The sequence below is a fragment of the Chelonia mydas genome, chromosome 1 (genome assembly GCF_015237465.2).
Source record: "Chelonia mydas isolate rCheMyd1 chromosome 1, rCheMyd1.pri.v2, whole genome shotgun sequence".
Classification (NCBI taxonomy): domain Eukaryota; kingdom Metazoa; phylum Chordata; order Testudines; family Cheloniidae; genus Chelonia; species Chelonia mydas.
Window position 1 is genome coordinate 245854957 of NC_057849.1, and position 24208 is coordinate 245879164.

Here is a 24208-nt window from a genome sequence, read left to right on the forward strand (position 1 = left end):
GAGGCAGCTGTTAGACAGGGACAGGTTCTGAGGTGGAAGCAAGAGACAGGCTGGGGGCAGTGGTGCGGTGTTATACTCACGGTGTCAGTATTGAATTTCCCATGGCCTTCCAAGTGGTTGCTGGATGCTGGGCTGTTGCTCTTGGGGGGCTGCAGCTTGCTAGTGGCCTTCTGTTTACTGCTTTCTCGTTGTGGCTTGCTCAGCAGTTTGCTGTGGGACCTGGCTCCAACTCCATCTTCTCCTGCCTTCTTCTGCACTCTGGCAGCAGGCTGACACCTCACTGAGCTGCCTTCTGGAGCTTTCTCTCCTCCATCTGATGGCTGAGGTCCTTTTCTTGCTCTCTCAGCCCCCACCTGCTTCTCTGGAGCTACCAACCCTTTCTCATCCCCAGCCTGAACCAGGAACGAGAGCTGCACCAAGAGGACAGCAATGGTGGTCACTGCATAAACCTTCATCCTTGGGCTCTGGCTTCCTCTCAGCTACTGTGTGTTCCTGTGCCCAGCCCAGGTGCTTGTAGGGAGGATCAGAGCTGCCTCTTGCTCAGTGTTGGTGGCTGAAACCCTTTTATAAAGCAGAGATCTCCCTCCACCCCACCCCTCTTTGTGGGTGTCAATGACACTGAAATTCTAGCTTTCGTCTTATACCTGCAAACCTGGCTGCTACTGCTGGGAAACTCCCCCTCCCCCAACCTCTCTCATAGCCTTCCCACGAGCAACACCCCCTCCCTCTTTCCAAGGGTATCTGTGTGTGTCTAGCGTATTCTTTCCCAGTTGTGATCATGGCATATTTTGGCTAAACTATTTGCAGGCAGGACTGAGATAAATAAATGGATCTGCTGGCAAATTGTGCACATCAGGTGTGGGGAGGTGCATGAGAGAAAAGGGTTAATTTGGTCTCAAAGGCATCTTTTACAACCATACATTTTTAAATACCTTAGATGACTGATTATGCACTTTCACCACTGGGATGTTGGGGTGGGGGGGTGTTTCTTTCACTGCTTCCAATGGAAAGACCCTTGGTACCCCCACTTTTTGGTTAGGCTGAGGTTGCCCCCTGAGTACACAAAGATGGTGGGAAAAGGTGTTAGCTCGATGCGAGCTGGTGCGAGTATGTGTACACAAGTAGGGAATCACACCCCAAGCTCGTAGTGTAGACATAGCCTTAGTGAAAATGAATATTCCTGAGACTGTATAACAGGCAGAGAAGATTCCTGCTTTGTTTCCAGTGGTGCAAAACACAACTTCCAGTGCTTACAGGTGAGAGAAAAGCTAATCATCCACCTTAGCTGGCCTTGCTGCTGAATTTAGCCAATGAATTACGAACACCACCTGCTGGTTTTGAAGAGGAGGAAGGTTGGGCCACTGTAATACTGGAAGGCTAATGCTACACACACACACACACCCCCCAACTGCTCTCTATCCATAAGGGTACCAGTGAAGGAGGTTTAACTGCACAGACAACCACCAGTCCACTGAACTCTGAAGCTGAAAATTGAACAACCCTAACGAGCAGTGCTTAAAGTTGCAAGGTTGGGGGTTCTAGACCCAGTGGAGAAAAAATCGAGCTGGATCACTGAGGGGCACACACACACTTTAAGCATTGTCTTACCACAGCTGCTGCTCCCAGCTTATGTGAAACCTGCCACTTTTTTAAGACCACTTTAAGCACTGCCAGCAAGTTCAGGCTGAAACAGCAATAGGGTGTTTCACTAACCATATACTTCCATCTAACTTGTAAAAAGAAAAGGAGTACTTGTGGCACCTTAGAGACTAACCAATTTATTTGAGCATGAGCTTTCGTGAGCTACAGCTCACTTCATGAAAGCTCATGCTCAAATAAATTGGTTAGTCTCTAAGGTGCCACAAGTACTACTTTTCTTTTTGCGAATACAGACTAACACAGCTGTTACTCTGAAACCATCTAACTTGTAAAACCCCATGGGTGTCTTACGAGCATTTGGAACTGCAAGCACATGGACTTGCATAGTGGCTCTTGTGAGGTGAGCTAGGAACTGGGTTAAAATCATCACCTTCAGTGTCACTTGTGACCTGATCATTGTTTGAGTGGTGATACCCAGCCCCAGGTCCTCTGAGGTATTTAGGCTCCTGTGACACAGAGGCCCAGTAGTAGTTCACTGCTCTGTCTCAGCGACTCTTGTCAGGCCTGACAACCTCATACACCTCTCACACCAGTTATATTTATATAAAAGGTGACATGCAATATATCGTTTGAAATCTACTAACACACTGGTCATTAATGTCACTGTGAAATGTTTGTAACAACACTGTAGGTGAGATTATAGATCCTTTCTGATATTATGTCTTGGAGACTGAACAGACAAAGGAGATAAAACAGATCTTTTTTCCAAATGAAGGGAACAGAATATGGTGGCAGATGTCCCATTCACGAAAGGGGGGTCTGACTTGCTGCCTCCAGGTCAGCCAGTGGCTAATCCTCCTGCAGCTTTATAAGTGGGGGGGATGTGATCCTGAGAGCACCCCAATGCCAGATGAAATAAACTTACTTTTCATAGGTTTGTTTGCTCAGTGGTCAGAGGATTAGCAACTTGCCAGAAGCTGAAGGACAGTATCTAATTTGTATTAATGGTACATTTTGTTACTGCCTCAGCAATAAAAAGCTGGATGCCAGAAGAGCCACAGGTAGAAGAATGGTCTTGTGGTTAAACACTGGGCTGGGAGCTGGTAAATCTTGGTTTGGTTCCCAGCTGTGCTACAGACTCACTGAGACCTTGGGAAATTCACTTAATCTCTGTGCCTCACATTCCCCATTTGTAATACAAGAACAGCGCTTCCCCACCTCAGCGAGGAGATGTGAGGTTATATTCATTTGTGTTTTGGAAGCACATGGACATTGCAGAGGGGCGATAGAAGTATCTAGATATTTAAGTCCCAGCATACAATGCTCCACTTTGATCACTGGGCCATATCATAGAACTGTGTGCCAGTGGGTTGCTGTTCGGCCAGCCCATATATAATAAGCATATTGTTTCAGATATCCATTGTTTTGCTGAAGTAGTGGCTGAGCAGGGCTGTTGAAAGGAGTTTGGCGTCTACCCTATGAAGATGGGAGGAAGAAATACAAGCTTTTTCAGGAAGGTGCAACCCAAGCTGTTTAGGCACCCTGGTTTTTTTGTTTTTTTTTTTTTGCTTTCTGGGAGATATTGGCTGTGTGGCATTGGGGGATTGACAGTGGGGGGTGGAAATCTGAAGTAATGTTGCACTTCAGGTGTGGTTGGAATGGGAAGGTAACATCTGCTAGAGCTCTGGAGCATAAACTCTAATTCATCTTCCACATCTTCACCTCTGGCCAGCTCCTAGCCTTGACCTGTTCCATGTTCACGCTGACAGTACTGATCTCCTGGGAGACGGGCTCGTATGAACGGAGGGAGAGGCAGGCAGAGAGCAGGCCCATCCGGACGCAGGTATCTGTGTCGTGCCCAGCAAGTAGCCCAGCGATTATCCCTGCCATTAAACTGGGAAGAGAAAGAAAAGGCAGCTTCGGACATTGGGGAATGGTTTTGATTCTGCAGACCTTGCCGTCCCAAAGAGACACTAAAGCGTCTGTATTCACAAAACAAAGCTAAAAGCCAAGGATCCATACAGCAAATCAACCTACAAGCAACAGAAACTGGGATGGGGGAGAGGAGGATCTAACAAGGGGTTTGAGTATCCCTAAGGAAGACTGAAAGTCCCCTCTCTTGTCATGTCCCAACCTCAGGACGCTGGGTCACAGACATTATCCTTTTAATGGAGAAAGATGTCATGTCCTGGAGATGTCCCTTCCCAGGTTCCTGACAAGACTTTAAAACAGTGAGTGCCCCCTCATTTTATTCTATTCCAGCATGCTTTGGAAATAGAGTTGCCAACCCTCCAGGATTGTCCTGGAGTCTCCACGAATTAAAGATTAACCTTTAATTAAAGATTATGTCATGTGATGAAATCTCCAGGAATACGTCCAACCAAAATTGGCAGCTCTGTTTGGGAGGTTAGTCAGTGCTGCATGGCTACTCAGTGCAGATGTGACCAGTAGAGCTCAGAATATGTAGCAGAGGTGCTGGAACTGGGGGTGCTGCTGCACCTCCTGGCTTCAAGTGGTTTCCATCATATCCAGGGTTTACAGTTTGGTTCAGTGGCTCTCAGCACCCCCACTATACAAATTGTTCCAGCACCCCTGATATGTAGCTCACTATTGAGCGTCAGTGCCTGAATTTAAGAAGCTCCCAGTATCATTGGGACATAAAAAAGGAGACAGAACTTCCTTTAGAGACTCTAAGTAATGTTTCTTACCATAACAGAGGAGTTAACAGGAGAAATTCCTTCCTCTGTCATGCGCACAGCTGGGCTACTCCCAGTCTCCTGGGGTAGAGTGCCCTGCCTCTGAGATGTTTGTGAAATTGTTTTTAATTTTCTGAGACAAGGTGGGTGAGGTAATATCTTTTATTGAACCAACCTCGGTTTGTGAGAGAGACAAGCTTTGGAGCTACACAGAGCTCTTCTTCACATCTGGGAAAGGTACTCCCAGCATCACGGCCAAGTACAAGGTGGAGCAGACTGCTTAGTGTAAGGAGTTACCACATGTTGCAAGAGACCATTCAAGATCTTTTCCCCTCTAGGCGTTTAACAATGGGGGTGGGGAATAGTTAGGATAAAGGTAGGGAATTGTTGGGAGTTGGAAGATAGGGGATGGGAGCGTGAGCTTCTAAGCTGCCTGACTTGCTGGTGGCTGGTTCTATTGACTTCTGCTGCTGCATGTGGGACATTCTGGGTGATGTATTCAAGTTCTATCAAGGGGACCTGGGTATATGGATAGAAGCCTCTTTCTAGCATTTGTACACATCTAAAGAAATAAGACAGAGGAAACAGCAGTGAAGATGAGGAAAAAGGAAAGACGAGGAAGAGAGAAGGTGATGGTGATCATAAGAAGAGAAAAGGGATGGTGATGTGAAGGAGATGGAGGGTGGGTAAGATTAATGGGAAGTTCTAGGAGAATGGAGGCGATGTTTTTAAAAAAAGCAGAGAGATAGCGCTAATATCAGGGGAGGGGCTTAGGGCTCTAAATCAGAGCTCCCATGTTGGCAGGGGGAGGGAGTCCTCTTCAGATAAAGTAGTCTTGTCAGCTTTCAGCCAGCAGTTCATCTAAGGTCTCTGCAGGCTCCATCTGCCTAGTAAAGGTTACAGCAGCTGCAGGTGGCATTGTAGTGCTAGGGCCTCCTCGGGTCTGGGGAGCTGCACTTAGCTACCCTTGCCCTGTAGCTATGGGCCAGCAGAGATTTACACTCAGTACCAGCATGGCCTTCCACTCTGGAGAGCGGCTACTGCCGAGAGCTTCCAGGTGCTTCTCACTACATCCTAGGGGTTCGAAGGAAAAACTTCCATTTCTTACTTAGACGAATTACCTCAGTTTCTGCTTAACAAAAGGCACAGAACATTGTGGTTTGTGATGACCTTTCAATCTCTCAACAGCTTCTGAGACTTGGAATAAATATTTGGGGGGGATTATTCCTTAGCAGTGCTGTGTACGTGCACGCGCTGTTATGTTGTTACAGCAACCAGGGTGCAGGGAGCAAACAGCTTCTACAGACTGACAACGGACCCAGCCATCTGGGCAGGGATTCCAAGAGAACCTTACGATACAAATGAGCTGCATGCTCCTCTTGAGCCAGTGCCCCTACCTACCCCCTTCCCTCCAGTGGCTCCTGCTGGGAGAGACTGAGACTGGTGTAGCTCTAAGCACCTTCCCCAAGCCAGAGCTTTGGCACCATTAACTACAGCACAGTGAACCTTGCTGGATCCCAGCACAGCATTTGGAAGGTGAAACTAACTGAGACATGAATGTGTTGGCTACTTCTGGTTAGATTCCATTGTTCAATCCCTTGAAACTGCTCACGGCCACCCTGTATGCTGTGAGTGTATGCAGCTTTGGTTGTAGCCTGCATGTAGCCTGTGTGAGCACTGGTCTTAAAGGTCTCACAAGGAGTCTGTTCTTGCATCCAGCACTGTATGAAAAAGAGGATTTCTGCAGAGTGAAGGAGCAGCCATTGGATAGCAGGAGAAGGAAATTACCATAGAAACTGAAAGATTCTAAGAAATGCCAAATGGACTCAAAGAAACTGAGCTTCATGAGAGCAGATCAATTTAAATTTAATAGGACTATAGTAATATAGATACTAAGGGGCCTGAACTTTCAGGGTCCTCTAGGAAGAAAAAGTTTAGTAGTCATCAGACATATCCTGGACAATGTCTGGCAGGGGAGCAGCTTAAAGCAAATAGGAAGCTTAGGTAAAATTTAAAAGAGAACAAATTATAAGATATTAGGACACGTATAACAATTATTCTGGAGGAGGCTAGGTCATTGTTCAATGTATCGTGCCCACTTGTGATCACCCCACCTTCAAGATGTGGCTGAGATTGAAAAAGTCTAGAGAAATGCAGTGCTGAGGGAAAGAGATATGGCAGGATTTACATATGAGGAGTGATTGGAAACACTGTGATTATTTAGTCTGGAAAGGAGAAAGTAGAGGAGTGTTGACTGAGGTACTCAGAATTATTAATAGCTCACCTTAAGTGATCACTCTGATTATAGTGTGTATGGTAAGACCCATTGTTTCATGTTCTCTATGTAAATAAATCTCCCCACTGTATTTTCCACTGAATGCATCGATGAAGTGAGTTGTAGCTCACAAAAGCTTATGCTCAAATAAATTTGTTAGTCTCTAAGGTGCCACAAGTACTCCTTTTCTTTTTGTGAATACAGACTAACACGGCTGCTACTCTGAAACCTGTCATTATGCAAGGCACTGAATTTAGCCGTATGGAGTGGAAATCTATCAGCTTCATGAAAAAACTCATACAGATACAGACAGACATCATCTTCCTTTCCAAATGCAAACAGATTGACATCATACCAAAAGGACTGAAGGTAAAAATTCCATTACAATCTACATACCACACAGACTATGCTGACAGCTTGTGCCATACTCTTAGCCCAGCAGAAGAATCTGTCCTATCTCGGGGCCTCTCCTTCTGCCACTCCACCCCCACGAACATGATACAGTTCTGTGGTGACCTAGAATCCTATTTTCGATGCCTCCGACTCAGGGAATATTTCCAACACACCTCTGAACAACATACTAACCCACAGAGACCTTCCTACCAACACTACAAAAAGAAGGATTCTGGGTGGACTCCTCCTGAAGGTTGAAACAACAGACTGGTCTTCTGCATAGAGTGCTTCCACCGACATGCATGGGCTGAAATTGTGGAAAAGCAGCATCACTTGCCCCATAACCTCAGCCGTGCAGAACACAATGCCATCCACAGCCTCAGAAACAACTCTGACATCATAATCAAAAAGGCTGACAAAGGAGGTGCTGTCGTCATGAATAGGTCAGAATATGAACAAGAGGCTGCTAGGCAGCTCTCCAACACCACTTTCTACAAGCCATTACCCTCTGATCCCACTGAGGGTTACCAAAAGAAACTACAGCATTTGCTCAAGAAACTCCCTGAAAAAGCAAAAGAACAAATCCGCACAGACACACCCCTGGAACCCCGACCTGGGGTATTCTATCTGCTACCCAAGATCCATAAACCTGGAAATCCTGGATGCCCCATCATCTCAGGCATTGGCAACTTGACAGCAGGATTGTCTGGCTATGTAGACTCCCTCCTCAGGCCCTATGCTACCAGCACTCCCAGCTATCTTCGAGACACCACTGACTTCCTGAGGAAACTACAATCCATCGGTGATCTTCCTGAAAACACCATCCTGGCCACTATGGATGTAGAAGCCCTCTACACCAACATTCCACACAAAGATGGACTACAAGCCGTCAGGAACAGTATCCCCTATAATGTCACGGCAAACCTGGTGGCTGAACTTTGTGACTTTGTCCTCACCCATAACTATTTCACATTTGGGGACAATGTATACCTTCAAATCAGCGGCACTGTTATGAGTACCCGCATGGCCCCACAGTATGCCAACATTTTTATGGCTGACTTAGAACAACGCTTCCTCAGCTCTCGTCCCCAATGCCCCTACTCTACTTGCGCTACATTAATGACATCTTCATCATCTGGACCCATGGAAAAGAAGCCCTTGAGGAATTCCACCACGATTTCAACAATTTCCATCCCACCATCAACCTCAGCCTGGATCCACTTCTTGGACACTACGGTGCTAATAAGCGATGGTCACATAAACACCACCCTATACCGGAAACCTGACCGCTATTCCTACCTACATGCCTCCAGCTTTCATCCAGACCACACCACACGATCCATTGTCTACAGCCAAGCTCTACGATACAACCGCATTTGCTCCAACCCCTCAGACAGAGACAAACACCCACAAGATCTCTATCAAGCATTCTTACAACTACAATACCCACTTGCTGAAGTGAAGAAACAGATTGACAGAGCCAGAAGAGTACCCAGAAGTCACCTACTACAGGACAGGCCCAACAAAGAAAATAACAGAATGCCACTAGCCATCACCTTCAGCCCCCAACTAAAACCTCTCCAACGCATCATCAAGGATCTACAACCTATCCTGAAGGACAACCCATCACTTTCACAGATCTTGGGAGACAGGCCAGTCCTTGCTTACAGACAGCCCCCCAACCTGAAGCAAATACTCACCAGCAACCATGCACCACACAACAGAACCACTAACCCAGGAACCTATCCTTGCAACAAAGCCCGTTGCCAACTGTGTCCACATATCTATTCAGGGGACACCATCATAGGGCCTAATCACATCAGCCACACTATCAGAGGCTCGTTCACCTGCACATCTACCAATGTGATATATGCCATCATGTGCCAGCAATGCCCCTCTGCCATGTACGTTGGTCAAACTGGACAGTCTCTACATAAAAGAATAAATGGACACAAATCAGACGTCAAGAATTATAACATTCAAAAACCAGTAAGAGAACACTTCAATCTCTCTGGTCACTCGATTACAGACCTAAAAGTGGCAATACTTCAAGAAAAAAACTTCAAAAACAGACTCCAACGAGAGACTGCTGAATTGGAATTAATTTGCAAACTGGATACAATTAACTTAGGCTTGAATAGAGACTGGGAGTGGATGGGTCATTACACAAAGTAAAACTATTTCCCCATGTTTATCCCCCCCACCCCACCCCCCACTGTTCCTCAGATGTTCTTGTCAACTGCTGGAAATGGCCCACCTTGATTATCACTACAAAAGGTTCCACCCCACCCCCCACCCCCCCGCTCTCCTGCTGGTAATAGCTCACCCTACCTGATCACTCTCCTTACAGTGTGTATGGTAACACATGATTGTTTCATGTTCTCTATGTATATAAAATCTCCCCACTGTATTTTCCACTGAATGCATTGATGAAGTGAGTTGTAGCTCACAAAAGCTTATGCTCAAATAAATTGGTTAGTCTCTAAGGTGCCACAAGTCCTCCTTTTCTTTTTGCGAATACAGACTAACACGGCTGCTACTCTGAAACCTAGAATTACTAAGGTTTCCATGAAACTAATCAGTCCCTTTTTATGCTGTCCTCTAGCATGAGAAAGGGGGAGGCTAATCACTCCTTTCAATTAGTGGCAAATAAATGTGGAAAAATCTGCCTCATACAGACTTCCCAGATAGTTCACTGCAGTAAAATATCAGTCATTGCAGCTTATGAAAAAAAGTCTGGATATGAGTGTATCACATGTAGTTATACAAGACAAGGAGGATAATAAAGATGTCAGTTGATCACTATGGGGTCAGTAAGTAATGCCTGTCCCTTCCGACCCCAGTGTACAGCATTGCATCAATGATTAGGTAAGGTATGGTGAGAACTCAAAGCATAAGGTACCAGCCACTCCCAAAGGCAGAAAACTGGACCTGATGAACTGAACTTATATGGCAACTCCTGCCTTTAAGGCACTTCCTGGCTGTGCTGGGCCCCACTTTTAGCAAACCTTACAACGAAGGTTAAGTCTCACTTCCACTGGAGAGAAACTGATTCAGGTTTGTCTTAAGGTAGTTTACTTTATTTTGACTACTGCTGTAGTACTTCAATAGCCACTAACTTCAAGAAGTTTGGCAGCCCAGCTCAGAGTAATTCAGAACTTGTGGCTGTACTGCTGGGACCTAGGATGCTGTAGCATATGTTCAAGACGGTTCTGGGAAAAGGAGGATGAGTGGCCAGATGGGCTTCAATCGATATTAAGCTGTTATGGGCAAATTCTTAGTATGCGTTGTGGGGAATGATGTCCCTTACTCCTTATGGAGTGGATTTAATGTTTAATTCCCAAGCAGCAGAGTGAAATCTGTCTTCATGGTAGTGTTAAAAATTCCAGATTGGAATTCAGCTGCAGAAAATAAAGGAATCCCATAACTGCATCTTTTCTCTGGGTAATTAGTAATATACCTGTCACCCGCTCCTGAGACATTCACTATCTCTTCCCTGGAGATGGGGATTGCTGGGTAGTGGGTGGCACACAGCTCGCCGGCAGCATTCTGTAGAGAGGGAGAGGAGGAGTGACATTACTGGGAATTCACCGAAGTCTAGAAGCAATATTTGGACCTGGCTGATCTTGCCCACAGCTGCCTCAATACTTAGAGTCCAAATAATATTTTTTTACATTTTGAATCACATTCACTTTGCCTATGTTTGCACCCTTTTGGGGTTCGCTTTCCACCAAGACTTCTGCAGCTGAGAGCGTGTATGTTCGTGGAGAGTGTGTTTTAAACTTGCATTCTTAATTACTCAGGGAAAAGCACATTTTAAATGTGCTTTCTGTGATCACTCCACAGATATGAATCACTGTATCATAGGATGGCCCTTCCTGGAGCACTCTCCTGTGGCAAGCTACAGCATGACTGAGGCACCTGCCTCAGTTTCCCTTTCAGAGTCCCCAGTAACTCCTTGCAAGCTTATCCTCCAGTCCTTTGATTTATTACCAAAAACATATTTCAAATCATCCAAAACAAAAGTATTATACACAGTCCATTTCTCACATCCCAGTACAGAGAGTCTTTAAAAATCCAATGACATGGCACCCCACATACTACGCTCCAGAGTTTTCCACCACACCTAGGCTTCTTGTCAGTCCTCCTCTGTCCTTCTGCTAAGACAGCCACCCCAGCCCTTCCCGCAAGAGTAAGTCCTACTCTCAGGGCCGGCTCCAGGCACCAGCGAAGGAAGCAGGTGCCTGGGGCGGGCAATAGAAAGGGGTGGCATTCCGTCAGTTATTGAGGTGGCACGGCCGGGTCTTTGGCGGCACTTCGGCGGCAGCTCAATTGGTTTGGGGTTTTTTTTCTTTTCTTTTTTTTTTTCGCCGCTTGGGGTGGCAAAAAAGCTGGAGCTGGCCCTGCCTACTCTCCCCAGCAGGAACCCCCAGAGCCTTACCAGGAGAGCATCCCTCACTTCCCCTGGCCCTCTCACTGCTTCCCTGGGACCAGCTCTCCAGTGTGGAGGGGAGTAAGCCCTGCTGCTATTCCCATCTTCAGCCCTCTCCAGCCCTGGGCTGCAGCTTAGACATCAGCAGGCAACTCCCACTGCTGCTCTCTGGCCTTCAGCCTTGGCCCTCCTGGCTTGGGGACACGTGCCAGCCACCAAACCCCTCTTGCTGCTCTCCTGTCTAGCCTTTTCCCAGGAACCAACTACAGCTTCCTTCCAGGATCTTCCACCATCCCCCTGGTGTGTGGAAGCTCTCACCTGACCTTTTCCTGACTGACTCAGTCTGTGCTCTAAGACCTGTGCCACCCAGTCTCCCTCCTCTTTCAGTTTCTCCTTGATCCTTTATAGTTAGGGCCCTACCAAATTCCATTTTGGTCAATTTCACAGTCATGGGATTTAAAAAATCATAAATTTCATGATTTCAGCTATTTAAATCTAAAATTTCATTATGTTGTAATTGTAGGGGTCCTGACCCAAAAAGGAGTTGTGGGGGGGGTCATAAAGTTATTGTAGGGGGGGTTGCGGCACTGCTACCCTTACTTATGTGCTGTTACTGGCGGTGGCTCTGCCTCAGAGCTGGGCAGCTGGACAGCAGCGGCTGCTGGCCGGGAGCCCAGCTGCGAAGTCAGAAACATCGCCAGCAGGAGCACAGAAGGAAGGGTGGCATTGTGTGGTATTGCCACCCTTACTTCTGCACTGCTGCTGGCGGGGTGCTGCCTGCAGAGCTGGGTGCTCGGCCAACAGCCGCTGCTCTCCAGCCACCCAGCTCTGAAGGCCGCACAGAAGTAAGGGTGGCAATGCTATGACCCCCCTAAAATAACCTTGCGACCCTGCTGCAAATCCCTTTGGGTAAGACCGCTAGTTTGAGAAAGGCTGGTCTTCCCTGTGAAATCTGTATAGTATAGGGTAAAGGCACACAAAAGACCAGATTTCACAGGGGGAGAGCAGAATTCCCGGTCCAGGATGCATTTTTCATGGCCGTGAATTTGGTAGGGCACTATTTATAGTCCCAGGTGCTGCCTCGGCCTCTTAACTGGCCAAAGTGAGAGCACCTGCTCTGGCACAGTGGACCTGGACCTGCCTCCTTTACCACCCTGTGACACCCAGTGGCATAGGAAAGGAAGACTCAATTTCCATTATTAATCTGTGGAGCCAGCCAGTCCTCCAGGGTCAGGTATATGGATAGCAGCATTAACCTTGGTGAGAGAGGCTTGAAGAGTCATTACTATGCTGATGCTCCCAGGCACAAGGGAATGAGAACTCCTTGCCACTCAGTTGGTCTTCCTGAGCCCCCTACCTGTTTGTGAGTTCCAGGGCACAGTGAGACACTCCCTTCCACTCTCCTGCCACACAAGAGGACTCCATGCATGCCGAGTGTCACCACCACACAGTGCAGTTGTGTCAGCAAGGGGCGGGTCAGGGTCATCGCAGTCCTGACAACATCCTCCAGCCTGGACGGCAGCTCTTTAGACAGCAATGGAAGAAAAGCCGTGACATCACGTCAGACCACTAAGCTGCTGACTTGAGCTTTCCATGTCACTGGGATGTTGGCCTATTTGTGAGTGGTTTTCAAAGTCTAGCTGGGAGTTTACAGTGCTCTTGGAAAACGCTGACAGCATGAGCACAGGCAGCCACAGAGCTGACATACTGTGCAAACTTCCCACTCACAGCTCCCCCCCCCCGTGCTTCTCATTCCTGACCTGCAACACTCCCCATCCCTATTCCAGTTCTGATCTTCCACGTAGCCTCTCCAGTGCACCTCCACTCCGAAATGAGGATACCATCTCTCATGAGTTTACACCTGTGTATGTGTGCAGGGGACAAAATAACTGTGTCATGTTGTCTGTGTCTTAATGTCATTGCGTTGGTGTCAGCATAGGGCGATGTTTCATTTCCTACAGAGACAGCATCACAGTCTGAAGACAAATACCATCATACTGTGATGCTTCATTGGGACATCTGAAATAAACTAGTGATCCTCTTTGCTTGGTTGGGCTTGTAGTGTGCATGACAAAAACAGTGACTCAAACTCTAGAATATGTAGCAATCCCAGACCTGCAGCAGTCTCTGCTGGACTAGTTTTTTGCCTTATCTGAGTCAAGTTTCAGAGCTTGCGGAGATTTTGTGAGGTGGTCTAGGTGCCTCATTAGTTAACCACGGTCTTTAGGTTCAGTGCATTTATTTTAACACACACACACACACACACACACAACCAAAGGGGGACTGAAATAGAAATTAATTAAAATACAAGTCTGTGTACTAACCCTAGAAAATCCATGTTCTTTCAGAACACACAGAATGGTTACCAGCTCCTCTGTTTAGTGAACTGCAGCTTCTAAGCTAGTTCATCACTCCTCTGCCCAAAGCTGGCCTTTCCTGCTTCTTGGGCTTTGTAAAATCTCCAGCTGCTGTAGCTGTTTTGGTAACCAAAGTTAACTCTTCTGGAGGCAGTACTATGACAAACAGCTCTGCTGTTTCTAGAAGGGCTGGTTCAGCATAGTGAGGGACTTGCGGTCAGTGGAAGCAGTCAGTCTGGAATGGCGGCAGGGGTGGGGAAAACGCAGCTCCCTATGCAGGGTCTAGGTTAATCTGAAAGTATTGCTCTCTCGCTACCACATCACTGTACTGTACCTGCCGGCACAGGGTGCCCGAGGGTCTGATTTATTGCCCTTAGTTCTCGCAGATTGGGGGAGATGTAGGTCAGCGCTCTCCAGCTGTCTGAAAGGAATGGCTTAGAAGCCTTGTTCTCATCTGTCGGCTCATAGCACACTTCAAAACAAAATTGTAGTTGGTTAGCCGATATAACAATCTCTCTGCTTCAGGACAGGCAGATATTTGGAATACTCACTGTGATTTTTACAATGTTTGGTATCTACACTTTATTTTAGTTAGCTATCTTCAATCTCCCTTTCTGCTGCAACAGTAATGATTCACCTGCTTCTGGCTCTGGGGTGATGTGATGAGAGGCAGATTCAGGAATGGGCATTTAGTTTAATAGACAGGCCAGTGAGCCAGCCAGCCAGCAGGAACTATCTTTGTAGTCTCTGCTCACTGGCTGAATCTAGAGAACTGTCTCCCCCTGCAGAGCTTACTTCTGAAGAAGATGAGGGAACAATTCTGAAGTCTGAAGATGGGTTGTGAAGAGCCTTCAGCAAACCAAGAAGGGGCCAGTGTATTTCACAAGAAGCAGGGGGGCAAATCATTTAAAAAAATAGGTAAGTTAAAATGTATTGCTTTGCTGAATGCCACAAACCATGGGAGACATACAGCATACAAGTCTGTGCCTGCCTCAGCTTTCAGCTTAGCTTTTCAGTTCACTTTTAACCTTTGCTGGTTTTCTGTCAGTGTTAGGGGCAGTATAGGTTACCCTTATAAAAATCTGATGTAGCTGCAGAATAAGAAAAACTAAAAATATATGACAACATATTTCATATATTTTTTAAAAACCCTGGGGGAGGAGGGGAATAACTTGAGATGCAAGATAGTGTTGGTGCCTTCAACTCTCAGTCTCTCATTGAAGTTAGCATGAGCTGAGGGTGCTCAGCACCTTGCGGGTCATATTTCAGAACATGCACGATTATGCCCCAAGGGGTCCATTTGCAAGGAGTTCTCCTTACCTGCTATCTGGTGCTCTCTAGCAATTTCACAGACGTACTGAATGGTGGCAACTGGCACGTTCCCATCAATACATACCAATGGGGCTGAGCATAGACTCTCCTTGAACTTGCACACCTAGTGAAAATACAGAACACAGAACAGGGGCAGCTTGATCCAACTTGATCCAGCTTGACACAATTGGACAAGAATGAGATTTGCAAACCTAGCGCATCTTGCTGATAGACTCAGGTGGCTAGGATGTATTCGAAATATCAATTTTTGCTGAAACTCTTAGATGCAGGCTTGACGTGAACCAAGAAGAACATTTCCTAGAAAAAGCAGGTTTTACAGGTTCTCAATTTTTTTCGTTCTCTTTCCCATCCTCCACTACCAAGCCTTGTACCAGACCAGCCTGTCCTCCTCACAGAGGAAGGTTGCTGGTGGCTCCCCCTCAAGATCTTTACTGCTGCTCCTATATCAACTGAAGGTCTCTAGGGAGCAAAATGAGATGCTTCCTCCCCTTTGAGGTCCAGTGGGGTGCTTCTGCAGGGCTCCCAATCTCTGCTAGGCCAGGGAGCAAGGGACTACATCTCATTCTCAGATCCTCATGTGTCAGTCCATTGCAGTACCAACACTAAATTGCAGGACTATCTTGGAGAGGAGCTATTAACACTTACAATGTGTCTCATAGTCAAGCCAGAATGATTAGAGAGGGCAGTTTATTCAGACCCTTGAAAATATTTTATTTCAACGGCAGCTAGACACCTAAATACCTTTTGAGACCTGGCCCTTTTTCAATAACAGGTCTAAACCAAAACAATAGAAATAACTGGCCACATTCAGACCTGATCTAAACAAATGCACCGGGTCTGAATTCAGCCTAACATGTATCTCTCTGAAGCCTTGTGAAGGTATAAATAGAAGATAGGAGTACGAAGGTGACAAAAGACTGATCTGAGTTAGAAGAGGACATCCCAACATATAATGGTGACAGAGCCGTCAGTCTAGCACCAGATTCCTTTATCATAATGAGTACCTGCCACCCAAGAAATCCTACCAAATGCACTACCTGCATATGAAGCCTGTGCTGAATGTCAGAAGGAAAAGAGGTTAGCATTCAACCCATTTGGGGAGAGGAGCTAGCTAGAAATTGCCTGCACACTATGAAGGCCATGGAGAAATCACCAAAACCAGACCACTTCTGCAAGTCTTGGCTAGAAAGTTGGGGTGCCTAAAGTTAGGCTCCAAACGCCATACTTAGCCCATAGGAGCCTCTAAGTGCTCACTACCTTGGAAAATCAGACAACTTTTTAGGGGCCTGAATATGGACACAGGAGCCTAACTTTAAGCACTGTCTTAAGCCTTTGAGCTCCTATGTGTGTTACACTGAACATATCCCACTCACAGGCCTTCAAACTCCCACATTCATACTTAACCCTCTATATTCCTGGATCTTCAAATCACTCCCCTTCTTTCTGTGTTTGTGTCTATTACTCCATTTGCAGGCCTTCAAATGCCCCCAGTTTTTTATGCATAACCTGTTAACTGGCCTTTAAACATCCATCCAGGAAATCTTATTTCCCCTCTGCCTTTATCTCTCAGGTCTGAGGCTTTACCTCAATGCAATCATCTTTCCCTCCAGTGAGAACTGAACTGAGATTCTCTTCAGCATGCATCATCTTTGCTGCTCCCTAATTACCCAAAGGGGTCACAGGTGTGAGATCAAGTTTTCCCTCTCCCAGGGGCTGAAGATACTGTCTCTATGGTACTTCCAGATCTTGACCACCTGGGCGGTGAATAGCAGCAGAGAGCAGAGGGACTGATCACTTAAGTAAGCAGCCCAGTATTTCTTGTTACTCAGCTAGAAATATTAAGGTACGACATGTTCATTTTAGCAAATGCTTCCTATCACAGTAGCCATCTCCCACAACCATGGCATCCCTGAGGCAGACGTGCAGAATTCAGAGACACTGTGATAATGTATGTCCCAGCCCTGTTGTGGCTCTTTGTGGCTGGCGTGACAACACGTTGCACAAATGGCTGCCACGTGCCGTCGACTTCCATCCCTACTCCAGCAGTCTCTCGCTCTCTCACACATGTCTCTGCTAAATTTCCTTGAAGTAAACATCACCACAATGCAGCTTTCATCAGTAGCTAGGCTCAGAGTTTCCATTGGTTATTTTGCAAAGCTCCTGAGGATTAACCCATCATGTAATGATTTTGTTTTCCTGTCTGATGGCAAGGTGTGGGGAGGGGAAGGGTGGAGATGGAAGTGGGAGCAGTGATCACTTTTTCCCCCTAGGAATTCTGAACCTCCTGGGGATCTCGCTGATAAGTAAATTACACTTGCCTTCCAAATCACCATCAGTTGTTAAGTACAGGCTCTTGTTTTGTCAACAGTGGAATTAGTGGTGGAAGGGGGTAGGGCTGTGGGGGTTTGTTTGTTTGAATCAATCTTTAATCATCACTTCCATTAGTGTCCTGAAACCTTCCCTAACCACCAGGCTGAGAAGCAGAATCTGTTTAGCTGTGTTTAAATAGCTCAGCATGTAGAAACAGAGAGGACGGGGGAGTAGAGAGAAGGTGATGGGACAGGAAAATGGGCTTTCGGGGCCCTATCCATGCTTCCTATTTTGGTTTCCAAAGGAGAAACACCATCTCCAGGTCGGTGGGCATGAAGTTACTGAGGGCTCAAAGGGGCCTTGAGAAATAGGCTGCCTTGGATTAGTTTTCGAGAAGTCTGTGGCACAGACGTTGTGGATAGGGCAGCATTGATGACCCTCAGTTGGGAAAAGAACGTTTTCTGTTTCCATCTGGCTAGATGGAAATAAGTAGCTTTGGCTGGCCAGCAGCTTGCTGCAGTGCCATTTCACTGACCCAAGTTTGAGGCTACCCTTAGGCTTCCACAGGTTGATGCTGCTTTCAGTATGCCGCCACTTGCAATGTATAATTATGTTATCTAGGCATCCTCCACCCACAAGCACGTGCACACATGTGCACTAGATACTTGCAGCTGTCACACATCCAGGCTCCTCCTTATGAGTGAAGGACTACAGGTCAGAGGGAGTCCTTACATGTTGCTCTGTTATCTGCTGGTGGATGTCCATGTCTCCCAAGCCAAGGCTGAGCTCCCCGCTGCCTGTAATCACTGCACAGTAGGTGGCTGTACTGTGCCCCGCAAGCTGAAGGACTCCTGCCATGTCCTAAAACAGGAGGAAGAGTCATAAATGGAGTAAATTTCCCTTCTCTGTCACACTCAGCTGACTTCAGGTTTCTCTTCCCCCAGCAGACAGCCTCATGGCAGCTCACCTATCTGTTCCCAGTTCCACTTCCTCACTGTCTTGAGCTGAGCAACATCAGTGAGGAATCCCACAATACCCAAAGTGGACAGTACTGGTTGGTGGTTTGTTTTTAATGGGGGTAAGGCACCCAGGCTCCATAGAGATGAGTACCTAATACATTATTTAGTAAATGGAAGTGATAGATCTCTCCAATAGAGTTTGGTAAAGCCCTGCCTGCGCCCTGCCCCCGCCTCTTTCTGATGCTCTGCCTGAGGAAGGAAGGGGGTCTCTGACTTCTCGTATTTATATGGATGATCAGCCAGACACATCCCACTGATGCACAATACAGTCAGTGGGTTGAAGAAAGCCAGCTAGTTCCCTCCCGGTCCTGCCAGTTTTGGTCCAATGTTCTAATGCAAGCAAGTACCACTGAGCTATTATCCTAGGTAGATTTGTTCTGCCTGCATTCAGGAGAATGATGGCACAGGTTAGAGAGCTGTGTGCATTTAGATGAGGTAGGGGATTGTACACATGCAACTCTGGGGTTTCTGTACACCAAAGAAGTTCAATTATCATCTCTGTTCCTCTGAGGAACTGTCATTGCATGACCTACCATGTGGTGGCAGTAACGCAAGATGGACTCTGAATATTCATCCTTCCCCAGAGCTGAGATAAAGAGAGGGGTCTTCCCAAGACGGCTTAAACAATCTAAAAACAAATGGCAAGATTATAATCCCAGCAGAGGACAGCGTGCTTGAGCGCAAATTCCAGCCTGTGAAGGGTGAAACCTTTGAGCATTTGTAGGAAGGCTCTTCTTGGAAAAACCGGTGCCCTTCTCCCCATCCACCAGTCCCTTTCTAGTATGTCTTCAGCAGAACGCTCTATCAGGGCTCCTTGTGGCTGCCCATCAGTCTGTCTGGCATGGGGAAAAGACAAGTTGATATGCTGGTCTTCTGCCACAGAAACTTCTGGCTGTGTGGCTAGTTTGGTTTGGTAATGGGGGAAGTGGAAAGGTGGGCAAGGAAGAAACACCCGCAAACAACACCTTTCTTCCTTGGGATCCCACCTACAGAATTGCAACCCAGAGTTTCCCCCCATCATTTCTATGCATGGACTCTGTGGGTATGTCTACACATCATTTTGGAGTGAGCCTCCAAGCCTGGGTCGACAAACTCGGGGTAGTGCTTTAAACATGGCTGTGTAGACAGCACTTTGAAGATGCGGCTTGGATTCTGAAGCCTATGGAAGGGGATGGGCTTCAGAACCCAAGTTCCAGCGTGAGCTGCACCTTCAGAGCGCTGTCTACACAGCTATTTTTAGAGCACTAGCGCAAGCCCCGCTAACCTGAATCTATCAACTCAGGCTGGGAGACTCACTCCAAAAAGCTGTGTAGACATACCCTATCACCGCTAGACTTCCTATTCCACTGCTCCAGCTGTACCTTGGACTAGAACTGACTCCGAGAGGAGAATGAGTTTCCCAAGCTATCACAAATATTTCACTTGTGTGGACTTTTTTTTTAAAGCCCATCCGTTCCTTGCTCTGAGGTGATGGCAGATTCACATTAGCAAGCTTTGGGAACTGACCACAAAGCTTAAACTCCAGGGTTCACAGATTCCAAGGCCAGAAGGAACCACTGTGATCATCTAGTCTGACCTCCTGTATAACACAGGCCAGAGAACTTCCCCAAAATAATTCCAGGAGCAGATCTTTTAGAAAAACATCCATTCTTGATTACAGTCTGTAAGTACCTATGTGGGGAACAAATATTTGGTAATGGGCTCTTCAATCTAGCAGAGAAAGGTATAACAGGATCCAATAGTTGTAAGTTGAAGCTAGATAAATTCAGACTGGAAATAAGGCATAAATGTTGAGTAGTGTGGGTAATTAACAATTGGAACAACTTACCAAAGGTTATGGTGGATTCTCCACCACTGACGATTTTTAAATCAAGTCACCCCTTAACCTTCTCTTTGATAGACTCAAAAAGCTCAATCTATTTAGTTTATCATTATAAGGCACATTTTCTAATCCTTTAATCATTCTCGTGGCTCTTCTCTGAACTGTCTCCAATTTATCAACATCCTTCTTGAATTGTGGATACCAGAACTTTGTACATAGTATTCCAGCAGCAGTCAAACCAATGCCAAAGGCAGAGGTGAAATAACTTCTCTGCTCCTACATGAGCTACATTAGGGTTTTTTCTTTAAACCTTCTCTCCTTTCCCCAAATTAACAACATTTCAAGCTCGCTCATTACAGCACCAGTAAACCTGGGCTACTGGAGTGGTGCCAATAACTTTACAGCACATATCTTATGATGTCACCCTAATGATCACAGCCTTGAAGGTCCCTTTGTCTGCTTCTCCCACAAATATTTCCATGCTTGCCCTTTATGCGTGGAAATATCCTCCCTGAGTTAATCTCTAATGCTACTGTGGCTCCTGTAGAAAGTCAGCTAATAACTGCTGCAAACCTGGTCAGCATTAATCAGGGAAGACTGATGTTTGTTCGTTTAATTCTGATTTGGAGCCATTGCGCTGTGAAATAGTTACTGCATGTAATTACAAGACCTTATTTTCATTTCCCTTGCCTGCCCTCCAGCCCTCCCCTTCTATTTCTTGTAATGCCCACTTGTTGCATCTGGTTTCCTAATAGATTGTAAGCTCTTCAGGGGAGGGACTGTGTCCACTTGTGTGTTTGTACAGTGTCTAGCACCGTGGGGCTCTGATCCTGATTGGGGCTTAGTCACTCCTGCAATACAAACAATACACAATAAACCATTACTTACATGCCCCCACAAACAAAACCCACCACTAAGCACCTGCCAGGTTTCTCCCCACACCTCCGAAAGATTGGCTCACTTGCCCAGCATTTGTCTGTCCGCCAGCCTGCAAGAGTAAATCGGAAGTTAGTAGAGTTGGGAAAGTTGAATAGAACAGAGAGAATTTCTCTGAATATGTTTAAAGTGAACTGAATGCTTCTGAAATGGTAGGCTTGACACAGCTGTGGAGACTGATGTCCTCTAGCTTCAGAACAAAAAACAGTGAAAGCTTTCCTATCCTATTCGCCTGCTTCAACTCTGAGCAGAAAGGACCACTTCGGCGGGTAGGTCGGAGGGCAGTTCATGCTCCTAGTTCATTGAATATTTTGGCCTTATGTGCTGAGATTACTTACAAGGATGCCAACTGTAGTGTTTTATGTGATCTGAACAGTTCTGTACTAAGATAGTGACCAACTCAGACCGGAGTTGAACCACTGGGCCTTGGGCAAAAGGCCCTGTATTCCATTACCAGCCTCCAACCCATTCAGTCCCTCATTTAAGCAGTGTAGAAATATCGTTCTTAAATCATTTAATAGATATCGATGTCTGCCTATGCTGTGCATCCTTCTCTCTGTCTCCGGAAGTGTCTGCTTCACAATCTATATATCCTTTCCCTCTCCATTCTCTTCCTAAATGTCTCTGTCCTCATAAATGCCCTCCTGTCCCATCTGTCTGGCTGCTGCTTTCTCTCTCCTCCTGCCCATTCCTTCAACTTTCTCTCGCTTTTTTTAAAGCGCTCTGTCAGTCTGTCACACACATGGCCAGATTCTGGACTGTGGAACAAACTCTGCTTTCCCCCACCAGTACATTACCTCACCTGGCTCTTGCTGAGATGCAGCAGCCCCAAATTCTTCAGCTAGAAACAGGACAGGCTACTTGCCTCCCCCGACCTGGCAGGTGAAAGATCTCTCTCAAGTCAGTTGGGGTGTCATCGCTTATTATCAAAAGGTCTTAGAGCTCTTAGCGCATGAACCAGAGAAAGAACGTTTTCCTGTTCTGCAGTAGGCTTCTATCCAGGGAGGTCGTGAGGATTATCATTGCTCTGGAAATCCCAGAGATTAACATAAGAACATAAGAATGGCCATACTGGGTCAGACCAAAGGTCCATCCAGCCCAGTATCCTGTCTACTGACAGTGACCAATGCCAGATGCCCCAGAGGGAGTGAACCTAACAGGTAATGATCTCTCTCCTGCCATCCATCTCCACGCTCTAACAAACAGAGGCTAGGGACACCATTCCTTACCCATCCTGGCTAATAGCCATTAATGGACTTAACCTCCATGAGTTTATCCAGTTCTCTTTTAAACCCTGTTATAGTCCCAGCCTTCACAACCTCCTCAGGCAAGGAGTTCCACAGGTTGACTGTGCACTGAGTGAAGAAGAACTTCCTTTTATTTGTTTTAAACCTGCTACCCATTAATTTCATTTGGTAGCCCTTAGTTCTTATATTATGGGAACAAGTAAATAACTTTTCCTTATTCACTTTCTCCACACCACTCATGATTTTATAGACCTCTATCATATCCTCCCTTAGTCTCCTCTTTTCTAATCTGAAAAGTCCTAGCCTCTTTAATCTCTCCTCATATGGGACCCATTCCAAACCCCTAATCATTTTAGTAAAAGATTTAGTAAATCTTTAGTAAAAGATTTAAAGGCAGGGAGGAATATTTTCCAAGCATAGGTTTAAACACGGGTGCCAAGTGCCAAAATGCATCCCCAGCCAGCCCCCGGTAGGTGCCAGAGATGGGGGCAAAAGGGCCACTGCCCCCACCCCTTTTAAAAAACCTGAAATGCTCATAGCCAGGGGCACGATTTAGGTGGAAGGGCAGTTGCCCCCCGCCCAGTGATCCTGCATCCTGGGGGGTCCTGACTGAGGTGCAGTGTAGCTTCCCTGGGTTGCAAATAAACTGCATCCCTTTCCCCCTGAGCCGGGAGGACAGGCTGCAGCTGGTGCGCTAAACTGACCCCAGGGCTGCTCCAGAGCACTGCCCTCACTCGGAGAGCCATGACTGACCTCCCCACGTGGAACCCCATCTGCCTGCAGCATCTGCAATCATTCGAATCTCTGACTTAACAGAACAAACTAGAAGGGTCATGCTTTCATAAATATTTATACCAACTGTACTGTAAATCTAAATGGGGAAACGTTGTCTGCAAAGGCTCAAAGAGGATGAACTGAAGGACTAATAGCCAGACTGCATGCAGCCCACAATGATGCAGAGACAGGCAGTTTGCTGCATATAAAAGTGAAATGAGCAATCGAGATCCAAGAGTCCTGAAGATACTCAGTCATCTTCATACCACTGTGTCTTTGCCACCTGAGAGAGAATTCCAGTGGAACACCGCCACCTATTTCGGCTACGTAGCTGTTATCACTAACAAAATGAACTCACACAGCCTCCCAGTGGCTGCTGGAGATGCTTGCAGTCAGAGAAGTTACTAGACACATTTTCTGGCAATGCCATCGGAATCAAACTTTCTGATGTCACATAAGTAGCCTGAAAAATACCTTTGTAACAATCCTCACATTGGGTCATTTGCATGGATTGAATCTGGAGCATCAGCACCAAAAGCCAGGCCCCTACCACATGAGCTATACATGTAATGCCATTAGCTGGTATTACAAGTAGGGTTTTATCTTGTAAACGCCTATTACTGCTACCAACTACCAGATTTACTCTTTTAACTGGTAGAGGAGCAGTAGACTCATCCTCTATGCGGAGTAGCCATTAGAGAGGGACAAAACATAGCCCATGTGTTATACCTTTAGTATGTGGTTTAATACAAATCCAACTTACTGTATTCAAGGAAATATTTCCAAATACAGAATGTAATATTATGGATTATTTCCCACTGCAGAATGCCACCTATTCACAATAGCAACTGTAGTTGTTGAGAAATGTATTGCTATGCTATAGCTCACAACAGAATCTTATGATTTAAGGTGAGACTAGACAACATACAAGGAAAAGTGGGCTTTAGAAAAATCTACGACTCACAACATATAATTTCGAACTAAAATACAGACACAGAATAATTCCAGCCTTCCAG

The 24208-nt window shown here is 46.3% G+C and overlaps 1 protein-coding gene across 1 annotated transcript in view; it reads right to left on the reverse strand.

Moving 5' to 3' along the window:
• Nucleotides 1-749: 749 nt before the first annotated feature.
• Nucleotides 750-24208, reverse strand: part of LOC102943015 (pseudouridine-metabolizing bifunctional protein C1861.05) — a 48226-nt gene continuing 24767 nt past the window's right edge. Inside the window, exons 12-19 of the mRNA XM_043541398.1 lie at nucleotides 21157-21223; nucleotides 18947-19041; nucleotides 18127-18255; nucleotides 15073-15187; nucleotides 14087-14224; nucleotides 12753-12919; nucleotides 10424-10512; nucleotides 750-3493 (exon numbers count right to left, since the gene is read on the reverse strand). Of these exons, the coding sequence (XP_043397333.1) occupies nucleotides 3298-3493; nucleotides 10424-10512; nucleotides 12753-12919; nucleotides 14087-14224; nucleotides 15073-15187; nucleotides 18127-18255; nucleotides 18947-19041; nucleotides 21157-21223 (996 nt within the window). The 3' untranslated portion in view covers nucleotides 750-3297. The remainder of the gene's footprint in view (nucleotides 3494-10423; nucleotides 10513-12752; nucleotides 12920-14086; nucleotides 14225-15072; nucleotides 15188-18126; nucleotides 18256-18946; nucleotides 19042-21156; nucleotides 21224-24208) is intronic.